General features: G+C 38.0%; 2 protein-coding genes across 5 annotated transcripts; both read right to left on the bottom strand.

The window, feature by feature from the left end:
* Positions 1-7,158: 7,158 nt before the first annotated feature.
* Positions 7,159-10,458, bottom strand: arl3a (ADP ribosylation factor like GTPase 3a). Of its 4 annotated transcripts, none has more exons than XM_084093681.1 (6): positions 10,391-10,458; positions 9,669-9,812; positions 9,163-9,279; positions 8,594-8,644; positions 8,066-8,251; positions 7,159-7,962 (listed from the first exon to the last, which is right to left on the bottom strand). In XM_084093681.1, exons 1-6 carry the CDS (start codon positions 10,391-10,393, stop codon positions 7,915-7,917), a joined length of 549 nt encoding a protein of 182 aa, XP_083949807.1. In that variant the 5' UTR covers positions 10,394-10,458; the 3' UTR covers positions 7,159-7,914. The 4 variants fall into 4 exon arrangements, with proteins under 4 accessions (XP_083949807.1, XP_083949808.1, XP_083949809.1 ...); XM_084093682.1 differs by having other exon boundaries at positions 9,669-9,792; positions 10,391-10,451; XM_084093683.1 differs by having other exon boundaries at positions 9,669-9,792; positions 10,211-10,398.
* Positions 10,459-11,149: 691 nt separating this feature from the next.
* On the bottom strand, positions 11,150-13,867 carry npm3 (nucleophosmin/nucleoplasmin, 3). The gene is made up of 5 exons (XM_084093542.1): positions 13,692-13,867; positions 13,371-13,456; positions 12,250-12,369; positions 12,061-12,154; positions 11,150-11,929 (listed from the first exon to the last, which is right to left on the bottom strand). Exons 1-5 carry the CDS (start codon positions 13,762-13,764, stop codon positions 11,826-11,828), a joined length of 477 nt encoding a protein of 158 aa, XP_083949668.1. The 5' UTR covers positions 13,765-13,867; the 3' UTR covers positions 11,150-11,825.
* Positions 13,868-15,866: the final 1,999 nt, after the last annotated feature.

Below are 15,866 nucleotides of genomic sequence, written 5' to 3'. Positions count from 1 at the left end.
ATCAGGCTTGAAGAACAGCTCATCATTTATTTATAAAGTGTAACGTTCCAGCCCCTCTCCTCCCACAAACCCCATACATTCATGTGCTCTCAAACCAACACAGTCAACATTTTGTGACCATTTAGAAATCTGACTGGACTCTACCCTCTTTTTTCCCCCCTGCTTGCTGTGGGTGGATACGCCATATGCTCCGAGAGCTCTACAATGGGTTTGTTTTTCTGAGCTCTGCCGTCCCATGATGCTAATCACGCTGGCTGCTCATGCTGGCTCATTGCAGCCCGTGGGAGGACTGAAGCCTGCCGGAAGGATCGATTGCAAAACACAACAGAGGCTGCCCGGCTTAGCTCCTCCGTACATGTGATCACGTACGGATGTATGTGAGGCCTGAAGTGAAAAGGAAAATAAAAAGCACTGCAAACATGAGGATTTTTCATGTAAAGGAGATGTGAAAATGTTAGGGTGTGGACATGTTTGTACAAAGGCTTCAAGGTCTTCTGTACCCTCTGAGCCCAGCACAGACCAGCTGTAGTCTAAAGCCTATTGGTTTTCTGCAACAGTCACATTTGCTTACTCTTCCTTTGCCATCAATTATTAAAACCTGCCCTGTTATTAAGGGGAACGATGTCCCACGATGATGGCTTTGCTGGTGGGGATCACGTTAGCACTTTTCAGATTTGTATTGCTCCGTGTTTAATGTAGTTTGAGAACTTGCAGATTAGAGAGGGGACACGTGTTTTGCAGACTGAACACAAATGTTCAGCGGGAAAATTACATCAAATTTTTACACGATTTGTCTGTTCCGGATTCAAACATTTTTATTTGAACGAATGCTCTCTGTTAATGTTCATTTTTACAGGGAGTTATTCTCTTTTCCATCGCACTGCGAAGAAAACTGGCCAAACATTCGATTCATGCTTTTGTTCATATGGTGCTCTTCACTGTTGCTTAGCAAAATAGTAGGTGTGTTTGACTTCAGCTGTGGCTGGATTTAACCGATTGACAGGATTTGCCGATTGCAGGCAGGGAAAATGGAGAAGTGAAGTTAGACGCTTTTTGCTTCCCGTAGTGATGCTTGCACTGTTTGCATACTTTATCACAGATGAAGTGGATTAGCTGCAATATTTGTCAAATACACAGACATTTAAGATGTTTTCATGTAGCAACAGAAACAGAAATAGATGCTAGTCTGTTCACGAGCACCACTAAGTCATTTTATATAACTTTTTTTTTTTTTGCAGTGATGGAAAAGAGATTAGAACACCTCTCTGTTAAAAAAAATAAATGTTACATTGACAACGTGTGTTGTCAAATGTAAAATTACATTTATCTTGGTGTGTGAACAGGCCATGAGAGTAGAGGAGAACAACAGAAATGATACATAGCCCTTTCTCAAAAACAAAACAAATTCCCAGAAACCTTAGGGGGATCTGCCTGAAACAGAGCAGGCTGAAGCTGCTGACTTTTCAGTGCTGCCAAATGGTATGTGCTTTTTTTTTTCTTCTTTTGATCAGATGGTTATTTTCCATAAAACAAAAGGTGAGTATGTGGGCCTTTGCTGCCATGCTGGATGCATCAAGAAGGATTAGAGTTTACCCTACAAATGTAATACGGTCACATGTGTACCATCAAATGAGAATTTGTGGACCCCCCTGTATTTAGTGCTGACCACTTCAGCTGTAAATCTGAGACAGATGTTAATACCAGATGTATGTAAGGCCATTGTTTTTACTGCTTCTCATTCTCATATTGCTTTACGCTGATACCATAGAGTGAGCAGGAAAGACAGAGAGGCATAAAAGATAAAGTTTTTAAGCGATTTTCAGAAAAAAGGAAATGCTGAAAGAGGAGACGATAGGGAAGAGAGGAGTCAACATCTAATTTGGAATGTCTGTCAGTGCCTCACATGCTCAATAATCTATTTACCATGCAGAATTAAGATTTCTGCTATCCAGCACATTGCAGCTCCAATCCCTAAAGCCAGGATGGATAATCCAAAATCCCTCTTAGGGCCTGTGAGGCCAGTCCTGGAGCAACAGAGGCAGGAGAGCTGCAGAGGCCTCTGGGTACTTCAGAGATCAACCCACGGAAACAACTTAACTTAAAAGAAGCCCAATTCAGCGGGAAAATCACAGACTTGGCAACACTGATCTTCACACCGATCATTTCCATACACTTAGAGTTCATGGTGACCAGGCTGTCAAACAAAAAAAACAAAAACACAGATGACAAATGATACGATACGTCATAGTTTTGTGTGAGGAACAGTTTAAAATGATCATTATTCACTGATAATCTTCCCCTTTGTGGCAGCTCTTTCTTGTACACTACTGTTCAAATGTTTAGGGTAAGATTTGCACGTCACATGAACCTTCAGAAATCATTTGTGCTCCAAGAAACACCAAACAGGTTTGGAATGACAAGAGGGTGAGTAAATGCTGAAGGAATTTTCTTTTTCTTTTTTTTTAGTGGCGAACTGTCCCTTTAAGAATCTGCTATTCCTATCTGTGTATTTTGTTAATACCAAAGATTTAAAAACCCTGGTTAAATAAAACATTGAACTAGGCGTAGCAGCAAGGCTTACAGGAAACACTGCGTGTCTGTTTGAAGGCTGAATTCCCAGGCTCCAGTGTTAATAATTTGGAGATACTCGGGTAACAAAGAGGGCAGCCAGAGCAGCAGATTTCCCTCTCGTCTCCAGTTACTCATTACAGGAATATGAAACCAGAAGATCTCTGTAGCATTTGCTGGCCTGACAAGCCCTGCACTGTGTGTGGATGTCTTTGATTAGGCTTTGGAATTAGAAGTGTGATGTGTCATAGAGAAGATGGATAAATGCGCAGGGCTTCGGGCCTGCTAATGCAACGGCAGCTGCACAACAGCTGACAGGCTCCCGGCGGAGCAACAGCATTAAAACACACCTTCAGCGAGGCCCCTACACTGAGGCATGTGCACACACACACACACACACACACGGTTGCCATGGTAACACACACACAGCTGTCAAGAGCATCAGACCACACCCCAGTGAACAGGCAAATACACACCAATGAAGTGATATAGTGATGAGTTGATGCTCACAAACACACTATATCTCCATTCCTCGCCCTCTCTCTTACACAAACAGACATGAGCAAACTTGCTCTTGAGCTTCATATGGAAAAATGATGACACATGGGAAATATTAAGCCATTCAAACTGAAACAGTTAATGTGATTATGTTCTGTAAATGAAAGATGTCATCATCTCATTAGACATGGTTACACTGGGAGTTGAGGCATAGCTCTCTCTTCCCGTATTCCCATTTACAGCTATCTGTGTGTTGCAATGTTCATTTTTAAATTTGTTTATTTAACCAACTTTTACTGTAAAAATTACAAATTGCTACACATACTGTATCATCAAGCCAGGAGGATTACTAGAAAAGACAACACAGGCTATGACAACAGGAAATGGGAGATGTCATCAAAAAGGCAAAAGGTATAGTCATTGCAACGTCACTGGATGCTTTGATTCATTAAATACAAAATGTTTTTTTTTACCGGAATACAGGATTTTTTTTTTTTAAGAGACTTAAAATTGGCATGGAACGGAAATTTTAATAGGCTCCATCCGAAATCGTAAACTTCCCTTAGTATGCAACAAAAGAAGTGTGTCCGAATACACAGTACTAAAGGAGTAGAAAAAAAGTACCTGGAAGACCTACTATTGTCTACGGTGAGATTCTGAAGTGTGCATTCGATGGACACTTTACTATCCCATGAGGCCACAGGAGAGGATTTGTGAATGGCAGTGATGCGAGGTATCTGACACTGATAGGGCATATGATAATGACAACATGGCAAATTATATTCATACTACACACACATCATAGAACGTTCTTTTTTTGGCAGTCGCGAAGCAATTGCTTATTCAAAATAAGTACCTTCTTAATAGAGTATGCAATTTTGGATGCTGTCATAGTCTTTTCTACCCTATTGTGACATATATCTGAGTAAAACGGTTTCTTGAAAGAGAAAAAATAAGGGTGGGACTTGATTTTGTCTGTTGGGAATTTTGTCTATTGGGAAATCTCTGCCGCCATTTTGAAGTGCGTTTAACTTCGTTAAGTGGGCGAGGGAAGCTTATTTGGACAGACCCTCGGACCCTCGATTTTGACCGTGGGAGCAAGTCTTCTCAATATGTACACTTCAGGCAGATCCATAGACCACAATGCAACGCGAATGTGATATTACAGCAGGTCGCACTTAATTTACAGCACAATACAGTTATTTTGACATTTAACCGCACAATACTTGTAGCTATAAGTTTATTGTATTGTTAGGATTTTCATTTTAGATTTTCTCCAACAGCCCAAGCATACATACAGGCCTATAGAATGATGCGTAAAACAAATTCATAAGGGGAAAAAATGTAAATAATAAATTAGCTTCATTGCGGATTCCAAGTGATCAAGGGCTTAGGGCACATTTCAAGGGTTCTGCCAGTAGTGGGTATTCATGCAGTGTTAGCAATGATGTACATCTGAGTGAAGGAGACTGAGGGAAGTTTGGATGAGACGTTAAACCAAGGTCCTGACTCTGTGGTCAATAAAAAGCCAAATTTGCCCCTTGGCCTCTGTCCAGCATGGCCTCCTAATCATCCCTATATACTGATTGGCTTCATCACTCTGTCTCCTCTCCACCTGTCTCCTCTGGTGTGTGGTGGGCGTTCTGGCGCAATATGGCTGCCGTCGCATCATCCAGGTGGATGCTGCACATTGGTGGTGGTTGAGGAGATTCCCCTTTCCATGTAAAGTGCTTTGAGTACCCAGAAAAGCGCTATATAAATTTAACAAATTACTATTATTATTAAGTTAGCGAGGGAAGGGCATAAAAAATTGGACTTAAGCACAGCCATGATCAGAGAGATGTAGCTGCCAGAGCGAGGGTGAGTTCATGTTTTTGATAAAAGATTGAGGGTACATGAATATAAATAAAAACTAAAGATGCGCAACAGATCAATTATTAATAATGAACAACATTCCATAAAAAATATGAATTATCAATTTTGATTTAATGGTGACTTTTAAAATGTACGCTCAAAGATTTCTGTTTATTATGCCATTCTAAATCAGTAAAACATTCTTCTTTGAAACACAAAATACATTTAAAAAAATACAGATTGTTTCAAATCAGGCTTTAATAAGCAGGAAAATGACAGTGATGTAAAATTAATTACGAAATTATTAAATAAATTATGAAACGAACTCGATTTCAGCTCTACAGAAGATAATATCATTATTCAGCTCAGTTCACTGTCGTATCAGTTCAGTTCAATAACTCAATGTTGCAAAGTTCATTAATTATGAAACAAGTTTGATTCAGCTATAAGTATAGTTCAACCATAGACTGAGTTCAACAGAAGGGCAATAATGTCATTATTTATTTAAAGTCAGTTAAATGTTTATTCAATTCAGTTCAGTAATAGTGTTGATGTTGCAAAGTTATCCAGCTCAGTTCATATTTTGTTCTCGATATATTTAGTTCTTTGTATATCAATGCGTAGGCCTATAATTGCCTTTTAAACATAATTGTGTCCTAAAACTGAAAGTCAGTGGGGTCCCGTGTTGTTTTGGAACTCACTGAGTTTCACTGTATATGGACAAAAACAGCTACAACATTCTTTTTAGCATACAGGTTTGATGATTATGACCGAATTCTGTTTGTGATTCCTTATCAACATCGCAGTGGTCGGTCTCACTGGCAGCTGACACACCTCATCGCCACATCCTTCACAGCACAGGTGGCTTCTGCGGAGAGTTCCGGTTCGGTGTCATTCAGTGGACAAACTCAAAAACAGCAAATGTCTGTTGCTCACTGATTTGCAAATGAAGGTGCTGACAGTCCCGGTGCACGAAAACCCACCCTGTGTCTCTATGTTTGCTGAGTGCTTGGACTGAAGACTGGGCAAAGCAAGGAGTTGAGTGAATGTATACTCTGAGGAATGAGTTCTTTTGTGAACCCACAACATCTCTGAGTGCTTTGTCTGTCAATCAATTGAGCTTATGAATTTCAGTTACCAAGAATAAAGCATCAATAGCTACGAGTTATTTGTAAGTGCACTGCCAGCTCCAGAGAAAAGCATGAACGCCTTTACGCCTCGTTTATGAAACAGCAGGTATCTATGCATTTAACAGTTCTGACATGACCATAAAGCAGTTGCCATGGCAACATAGGGTTTGACGGAGGTGTGACATTAGCCCTGCCCTCTAAGGGGGGAGGAGAGCCCCAGTGGAACACAAGGTCACCTGCCCACATCTGCCTCGCTCCATTGAGATAGATAGATGGATGGATGGATGGATGGATGGATGGATAGATAGATAGATAGATAGATAGATAGATAGATAGATAGATAGATAGATAGATAGACAGACAGATAGATAGATAGATAGATAGATAGATAGATAGATAGATAGATAGATAGATTTGCAACACTATTTTCGTGCGACACTTCCGGTTAATTAGCCGCTATAGGAAAATAACTACAAGAAAAACAAAGTACAGACCCGGTAAGACTATCTGCGATACAATCCAGTGCGTTTATGATTATGATAATAAATTTGCCTACAATAATGACAGCAGCTATCTACTCTTTGCAATATTAAGCAGCATAACGGACTGTTTTTGTACTGAAAGCGATTCAAACGTGACCGGAAGCCTTTGGCTCGCACATTCAAGTTACAAATGGCCGCGCCCGCTCTTACCTTAAAAATAAAGTTGATACGTTTAGATTCTCAGCTCTAATGGACTATAATGCATTTAAGGCGGATTGATTTAAGTGTGCTGTAATATGACGGGGTTCGAGTTGTAGTTTTGACTTATTAATGTTAAATGGTAATGAGCAGCTTCTGTCTCACAACCTAAAGGAGAATGTTAGGCTAGCCTACTTAGCTGGCAAAATGGGCTTTCAATAAAACTTGGCTCCCTATACAGTAGAAAGGCAAAAAAGTTTTGAAATCGGAAAATCTTTAGTCTAGGTGCAGATTAATCTCTGGTTGTAAGACGGTAAAAAAATAACTGTTGACTTTCACCATTAAATGTGCATTGGCTAACATTTTACAGACATAGCCTACACAAAATATTACTGTATATTTGAATCTTAAGCATTGAAACCAAGAGAAAGGAGAAATGTCATTTAATTTTAATTTTGTAGACATTTCCTAAATATTTATTTTCATAAGTTTGAATGTATTCTGTTTTGAAAAAGAGAAAATTGTTTGTGACGAGCATCTGCGCTGCTGGTCTGGTGCTTGCTTGAGGCTTCTGACTTTTACAGAAGGCATTATGTGAATTAGAATATTGTCTCGATATCATGTCATAAATAGAAAAAACCTCCTCACTGCCACAGCCAGGTGCTTAAGCAAACACACCTGTGTAGCAACCCTGCTGGTTGTTATACACAGGTATCCATTGTGATTTAGCCGGATGCTCATCCCACAGTAAAATATTTATTCAGTGGTTCAAGCCAGTAAAATAAAAAAAATTATGCAATGTTTTATTTTATTTTATCTAGCATAGTATAAAACATCTAAAAGGAATAAATCATAGAAATCCAAGATATTAAAATAGATTCCAAGATCAAACAGACAACATTCTAATGAATAATAGAAAAAAAGAAGAAAAAAACACACTTATACACTCAATTCAGTGGTTGATTGTACATTATAAATCAAATTATTTCAGAGTATCATGCTGTTGCACAGTGTTGACAGAGTAACTGCGGGTGAGACAGAGTTGATGGCTGAGGAATGATTCAGAGGGGTCAGGGGTTAGAAAAGCCTCCTCATATCCCTTTAACCTGGACGAGCTGGTAGAAAATCCACACAGTCCACAAAGTTTGATTTTCACATTCCCTTTACAAAAAGTACTAGGCTTACTACTTCTTCTTTGCAGTAATGTTCTTGCAGACCCAGTTCATGCCATCCTGAAAGAAAGGAGCACTTTAGCCAAAAACCAGCCGCTGATTGGAAGGTCTAAACAATTGATTGGAAAAATAAAACAAGGCTAATTTAAAAGCAATGACTCACCTGGACTCCCTCTCCCGTAAGTGCAGAGCAGGACTGAATTTGCCAAATACGGTCCCGAATGGTGTGCAGGTTCAGTCCCTCTGCGATCTCAGAGGCTGGAGCAGCGGTCAGCAGGTCTTGTTTATTGGCAAAGATTAAAACAGGTACGCCACTAAGTTTCTCCTCATCTAGCAGCTCAGACAACTCCTGCACACCACATAAACAATTCAAATAGTAATTCAATAGCTCATTCAAATACTTTCAGCATGGATTTGCTTGAACAAATGCATATCAAGAAAGTATATGCTTACACATTTCTTGGAGCAATTTAGTGTTTCACTTCCAATAAAATAAAAACGCTGCAGTGAACTGTATTAAGCAGGAAAATGTAGCTAGACATAGACCTGACCAAATGTGAAGCCACATAGTGTGAGAAATATCCTGCAGAGACCTTGAAAGGTTCATAATCTCTCATCTACACACATACACACACACAAACAAGACAAGTAATAATGAACACATTTGCTATAATGATAGATCTTTTTATACCTGTCCCGTTTCCTCAAATCTCTTCCTGTCAGCACTGTCTATGACATAAATCTAAAATGCAAAAACACAACGTCAAAATCATCACGTAAACAAATATGAGAAAATATCACATACTTAAGATATATATATATACACAACTGTTCAAAAGTTTGACATCAGTACGATATAAAAAAAATAATAATAATACTTTTATTCAGCAAGGATGTATTAAATATATCAAAAGTGAACGTAAATGCTGTTTATCAAAGAATTCTGAAAAATAGACTGTCTTCAAAAAATATTAAGCAGCACAACTTTTCAAAAATTGATGATAATAATAACTGGTTACAGCTTGCTGCAAATTAAGCTTTGCCATCACATAAAAAAACAACATTTTAAAATATATTCAAATAGCAAACTAGAAATATTTACAAGAATATTTCACAATGTTAGTATTGTATTTTTTTTAACTATATTTTTGGAGAGCATTAGAGACTTCTTTAGAACTTTTGAATGGCAGTGATATATGATAATGAAGAATGGCATGAGTTATGCATAACTCATAAACATATCTCGTAAGAAACACTCACAAGCATGTCAGTATTTTCAAAGTAGTTTCTCCAGTATGGTCTAATCTTCCTCTGGCCTCCAATGTCCCAGACATTCAGTTTGAAGCCCTGAGACTGCACGCTCTTAATGTTAAAGCCCTGGCAAGGACAGAAGAATTAAAACTAACTGAACAATGCTGTATTGTGCTAAAGCAAGAAAAAACCCTTAAAGGGATAGTTCACCCAAAAATGAAAATTTTGGCATTACTTACTCACCAGAAAGTTGACGGCACCCATTGACTTCCATAGTATTCTTTTTTTCCTACAATGGAAGTCAATGGGTGCCGTCAACTGTCTGGTTACCGATATTCTTTAAAATACCTTCATTTGTGTTCAACAGAAGAAGGAAACTCATACAGGTTTGGAACAACATGTTAGTAAATGATGACAAATATCTATCCCTTTAAGAGCTTATTCTATGAAAATGGAAGAAACTAACTTTTTACAAGGCAATTTGTATTTCCTGCAAAAGGGAGATAGTGTGTTACCTGTGTTGGTGTGATGTGACTAATATCCTCAGAGGCTAGCTGTTTGAGAAGTGTCGTCTTTCCACCATTGTCTAATCCGAGGAGCAGAATGCGTATCTCCTGGTCTGGAGCACTCTTTAGTTTTCTAAGGATTGACAACAAACCCTGGAATAAACATAATATGCTCAATAACAAGATTTTAAACAAGACAACAATGACACTATATACAGACATTTGTGAGAGAGAAAAAAATACTTCTCTCAGCTAAGAGCCTTATCTAACAAAGTATGAAAAAGACATTTGTAGATTTAAATTTTAATAATTTAGTTATATTCAATATAAAATAAAATAAGAGATTAAAGATAGACTGACACAATTCACTCATTATATATATAAAAAAAATGCAGTGAAAGATGGTTAAATGATGACACATTTTGTTCAACTATCCATTTAACGTCGCTACAATGTCAATATCATAATAATTTCTTGAATGAGTTACAATCTTTACATTTGAATTATTCGGTAAATAAGTAACGTTAACGAGACAGAGGAATGCAAATAACTGAGACTTAGCGCCGCTGATCCATCAGGCTTCACTCCTACAGAAAGCCCGCTACTGCAGCTAATAATCAAGACTTCACGCTGCAAACGCGGAATACATTACGCGTATTTCCAAAGTTTCTAAAATCTCAGTTAAATACAAAATACACTAAGATAGGACTAAAGGCAGATTAACTTCTCACCATCTTCCTCCCTTCCGAGACGCCGACGATGGTTACTAGGGGGAGTTAAGTGACGTCACCAGCTGTTGGCGTCATTTTAAAGGAACCGCAGTTGTCACATTTTTCTGGTTAGGTTTCAAAGTCAATTTCTGTATCATCACAAATGTTAAAGGCAGGTACGCATAAATAATAGCTACTGAACATTTCCACCGTTATTTCCCAAGAAGAAATACTATTCGCACATTTTGTCACACAACATGGGGTAAGACGTCACCGAAAAACCCGACATTAAACATTCTAATCTAGTCTATTATAGGTTTTTCAGCAAACTTTGAAGTAAAACAAATTTGAATGGTAGGAGAATTATGAATCAAAACAATTTATTAAACAGCAAAAATGTAAAAGGTAAAGTACAAAAATAATGAGCAGATGTTAGATTGACCTAATAGATCTGTTAATATTTAACTTTAGGTTAAAATCTATTTTCATTATATAAAAGACTTGTCTGAATGTATAAATGTGTGGTTTTATTGTGTTCATGTTGGCCATGTGTTCCATTTTATATGTATATACACACCCACACACTAATATATATATATATATATATATATGTGTGTGTGTGTGTGTGTGTGTGTGTGAGTGAGTGAGTGTGTAAGTATGTATGTATATATATATATATATATATATATAAAAATATGTTGACTTGCACACATGCAACTATGCAAAACCAGGTTCACCCTTGGTGAGTGAGCTCTTAAATAAAAGTACCAATTGCACTGATTTTACTAAAACAACTAATTTTATTTACAGATCCTGTAAATAAATCTGTAAAAATACAAAAATGACAACAATGGCAAATCCTCCTTGACTGATCTCAACATCAAATGCACCATGCAAAACTTCCCTCTATCAGTCCTTCAAAAAGGGACTAAGATTTAAAAACCCTGATTGCCAAAAAAAGAAAAAGATTATAACAAAAGTTCAAACAACAAAATGATGTGTGATAAGAAGAAAATCTGTAGAGAACAATGCTGGTGCTTTCCCTGAAGGCAGATGCAGATTGACAGGCTTTTCACTGTCACGGTACAGTGTGTTACAGGGATAGTACATCCGGAGTAATCCTCAAGTGCCCTCACTTAAGGGCAAAATGGTGACAGGACTGTGAATTTGTGGGTCTCCCAACTGAGAGTGAACCTGAAGGTTGGTGTTGGCGGTTACTTACATACACATAAGTAACAGTATTAACTAATATAAACATTTTTAACATGAAGTAAATGTTCACAGAGCTGGCTGTATTGAGGCTTCAAACTTTCTATTTAACATTTGTACAATCTGACAGTACAAAATTCTTCACCACCCTCCATCATGTCTCATAGAAGAACATAACATCTAATATTGTATAAAACGTATAAAGGTCTGATGTAAACATCTCAATTTCTGTTCCACAAAGTTTGATTTAAATCTGCTTTTTCTTGGCTGGTTTGACTGAGGGCATTTCCTCCTCACTAACATCATCATCTTCATCTTCATCTGATATTTCAGACTCTTCATTCTCTGTGGCTGAAAGACAAGAAATAATCAGCACCATTCAGTTTCAAAAAAAGTGGATAAAATAGCATGCTGTGTGTGAGTTTTAGCTTTAAATGCATTTTTGTGATATAGAGACTTGCAACTGAGGTTTTATTTCTCACCAACTAAATGTAACCCGCTGACAGTCACTGGTCCAGATCCAGATTTCAGCCGCAGTGTGACAGGAGCCATCAACTCAAACTCTCCAAGGCTTACCTGAGTAGAAACAGATGTGAAAAAAACTGATTTAAAAACTTGCAACATATTTGAATACCTATATTATACAACAGTTTAGTAAAAAACAGCATTACCATAGGGAGGCAGGAAATGTTGAGATTAGCTACGGGAACAGATATTTTCTTTCCTTGGTGATTCATAGCGGTCACTTCCACAACATTATTCTCCTCTTTGGCACCATCACCCAGACAAATCTAATGGTTTGAGAGAAAGGTGTTTAAAAGTACAGGTCATCAAGCTCTTTACACATCTTAAAGTCGTGGTGATGAGATGAAAGCAGCAACTGATAATTTTGTCTATATCATGACATACAACCGAGTATAATGCATTATCGTAAAATAAAAAAATGTTGGGCAGGAACTTGGTTCTATGAATCAGCTGTTTTTTTAAATCAGACAGCTGTTTTTTACCAGACTGGATTTATGAGATGTGGTCGTTACACTCCAAAAGTTGAGCTTGCAGGGGCGGGGTTTATGCAGACTAAAGGGGCAGACACATTTACCACTGTCAGGCAAATTTTCACGAGTGAAATCCAGTTTTCAATAGGAATCCACCCAATAGGGAATTTCAAATGATTTTAACAGATTTTGCATTGGGTTCACTGTGTTAACCAACAGAAAGCTGCTTGATTTGAAGTGAGTTCTGTGTGAGCTGTGCTTCATATATTGCTACACTATTGACAATAGACCTATTTGGCCCATGAAATTGAGCTAAGTAATGAGTTCCATTAAAAGACTGGAGTAGTCGTGCATACATCACCTATGAGAACTCTGTAATTTCACCAGAAGATCGAGAAATGGTTTCTCAAACCAGAAAAAGAAATATAGGGCGGCACTTAATTTTGTCCATCGGGAATTGATTTGATCATTGTGGTTTGCTATTGCTGTGATCTCATATAAGTGACAGGTTGTCCCACCCTGCTGCAAGAGGGAGGGGAAGTTATTGACCGTTTGACTTCCATAGTATTTTTTATTTTTTTTTACCAACATTCTTCAAAATATCTACTTTTGTGTGTTTAACAGAAAAGAAGAAAAAGAAAAGAGAGAGAGAAAAAAAACATATACAGGTTTGGAACAACTTGAGGATGAGTATTACCATTACTAGAGCTGTATAAAAAAGCGTAATGAAAGTGAATGGCGACATATACAGGTTTAGGACAGGCAAACTCTTTCCTTTAATAAAATATTCTACGAACCGTCCTGAGTTCCAGAAAATGTTCCACATCTTCATCTTCGTCTGCTTGAAATGTGTAAAATGGAACTTCAGAAGACAACTCACAACCTGATGGAAAATCACACTATTATATAAGTAGCCTATATTTCATTTATATGCAGAAATTAATGCAATTACTGAAAACGAGCACGTTTGAACGGTATTTTGAGGGTAAAGTAATCCAGTTTTTTTAAATGAACGTTAAACATCTCTGGCCACAATTATTAAAGGAATAGTCAATTGCAGTTGTTCCACGTGTGCTAGTGAATCTACAAAGCATGCAACGCGTCACTGTTGATCTTACTGAACACATAGCTTTCCAATCGCGAACGTGAGTCCACCCCACTGTCCGATGTTTCGTCCTCAACAAACGACATAACTATTCGAACGTTACTAATATCAATCAATAAAGGCTACAATATCCACAGTTCAAGTCGCGTTTCCAAAACACATGTGACGGGTACGCGAAAAACGGCGCATGATTGTGACGTCATCCGCACTGACCTAAAAGCTCGTTTTTAATTGTTACAATATCTAAAAGACATTGTAACAATTAAATATACAATACAGGTAAAAAGTTGGGAATAATTACGATTTTTAAAAAAATTTTTTTTGAAATAATTCTCTTATACTCACCAAGGCTGCATAAATATAGGCCTACAGCAAAACGGTATATTGTGAAATATTCAAACTTAATGTCTTACAATGTAATTTAGTTCTGTTTGTGCAAAGCTACATTTTCAGCAGCCATTACTCCAGTCTTCAATCTAACATGATCCTTTGCATAGAGTCAGGTGAAAAAGAAAGTAGGCTACACCCTTTTGAATTCGTTTTACATATCAGGACATAAAAAAAAATCTGGTCTTTAACAGGTTCACAAAAATAAAGCCAAAATGGAGAAGCCATGTGTGACAAACTAAGTAGGTTACACCCTATGATTCAGCTGCTTGTAGAGCCACTTTTAGCAGCAATACGTTGAAGGAATAGTTTTCTATATGAATTTATCAGTCTCTCTCACATCATTGTGGAGGAATTTAGGCCCGCTCTTCTTTACAACGTTGCTTCAGTTCATTGAGGTTTTCGGGCATTTGTTTATGCACAGCTCTCTGAAGGTCCCGCAACAGCATTTCAATCGGTCTGGACTTTGACTTGGCCAGTGCAACACCTTGATTCCTTGCAATTTCAGCCATTCTGTTGTAGATTTGCTGGTGTTCATGGGATCATTGTTGCACAGCCCAATTTCCGTCAAGCTTCAGCTGTCGGACAGATGGCCTCACATTTGAATCTAGAATACTTAGGTAACCAGAGAAGTTCATGGTCAATTCAGTGACTACAAGGTGTCCAGGTCCTGTGACTGCAAAAGTCTTGAGGATTGTTCAGATGCAACTTTGCAAACCTAAGCCGTGCTGCCATGTTTTTTTGTTGTTTTTTTAGAGAGAGAGCAGCAGCTTTTGTTGGAGATTTTCCTTTGCCTCATGTAAAAGTCTGCATTGCTGTGTCTCAGTCAGAACCCAGGATAAATCAGGTTAAATCAGGTCAAGGGGTCTGTGAGGATGGAAAAGTACCTAACAAGCTCAGAGAGATGATGTGTATAGGTAGTTGATAAGATGGTACTAAAAACGTTAATTAAAAATGATGGATGGCATTACAACACTGCAGGCACAGAGAATCATGTGACCAAAGATATTCTTTAAAAATAGGTATGGGCAAAGATTTTTCCACCAATAGAATAATGTCTCCGGGAAAGATGATGCTAACGGTAGCTAAATCTTGAGGTGGAGCAAGAAGAGAAAGATAGCTGATTGGCTAGTAATAAGAAAAGGTATAAGACCTGAGGTTCCGACCATTGCAAATCAGATGAACAGCTACATCTCACTTTGTTGCTTGTCAATAAAGTTACTTCTTCTGAAACCTGGAACTTCGACTCTTGAGAGATTTCTTCGAGGCCTGATTTGAGGACTTAGAATTTGCCACAACACTTTCTCCTGGCAACCCTTCCAAACATGCTACTCATTCAGTCTTTTTCTAATTGTACTCTCATGAACTTTAGCATTTAATATATTAACTGAGGCCTGAAGAGTCTGAGGTGTAGTTCTTGGGTGTTTTGCAATTTCTCTGAGCAGTGCCTGGCCTGATCTTGGGGTGAATTTGCTGGGACGTCCACTCTAGGGAAGACTGGCAACTATTCCACGTTTTCCACTTGTAAATAATCTTCCTCACTGTAGAATGATGGACTTCAAATTGTTGGAAAATGGCTGTATAACCCTTCTCAGATTGATGGCAATTGCTTCTTTAAGATCATTGTTGATGTCTTTCCTCCTCTGCATTGTGTTAACACACACCTGAATGCTCCAGATCAGCAAACTGCCAAAACATCTGCTTTTATAGAGTCGGTCACGCTTGCTTGATGATCAATTAATCAAGGCATTTGATTAGTAGCATCTGACTGCTACTTACCCTCTTAATTCCTATGGAAGCA

Source organism: Abramis brama, assembly GCF_963993115.1.
Source record: "Abramis brama genome assembly, chromosome: 19".
Taxonomy (NCBI): domain Eukaryota; kingdom Metazoa; phylum Chordata; class Actinopteri; order Cypriniformes; family Leuciscidae; genus Abramis; species Abramis brama.
Note: the sequence above shows the minus strand (reverse complement) of the source record. Positions and strands in the feature narration are given on the sequence as shown.

Bases quoted from the DNA above. Each gene is read 5' to 3' on its own strand.
- arl3a (XM_084093681.1), bottom strand. The intron at 9,280-9,668 runs GTAACACACTAT...TGTCCTTGCCAG, and splicing joins GTCACATCACACCAACACAG to GGCTTTAACATTAAGAGCGT. The intron at 8,645-9,162 runs GTGAGTGTTTCT...TTTGCATTTTAG, and splicing joins TTGAAAATACTGACATGCTT to ATTTATGTCATAGACAGTGC.
- npm3 (XM_084093542.1), bottom strand. From the start codon at position 13,764: ATGTCGTTTGTTGAGGACGAAACATCGGACAGTGGGGTGGACTCACGT. The intron at 12,370-13,370 runs GTTCGTAGAATA...TCAAACCATTAG, and splicing joins ATTTTCTGGAACTCAGGACG to ATTTGTCTGGGTGATGGTGC. The intron at 12,155-12,249 runs GTAATGCTGTTT...GTTTCTACTCAG, and splicing joins ACATTTCCTGCCTCCCTATG to GTAAGCCTTGGAGAGTTTGA.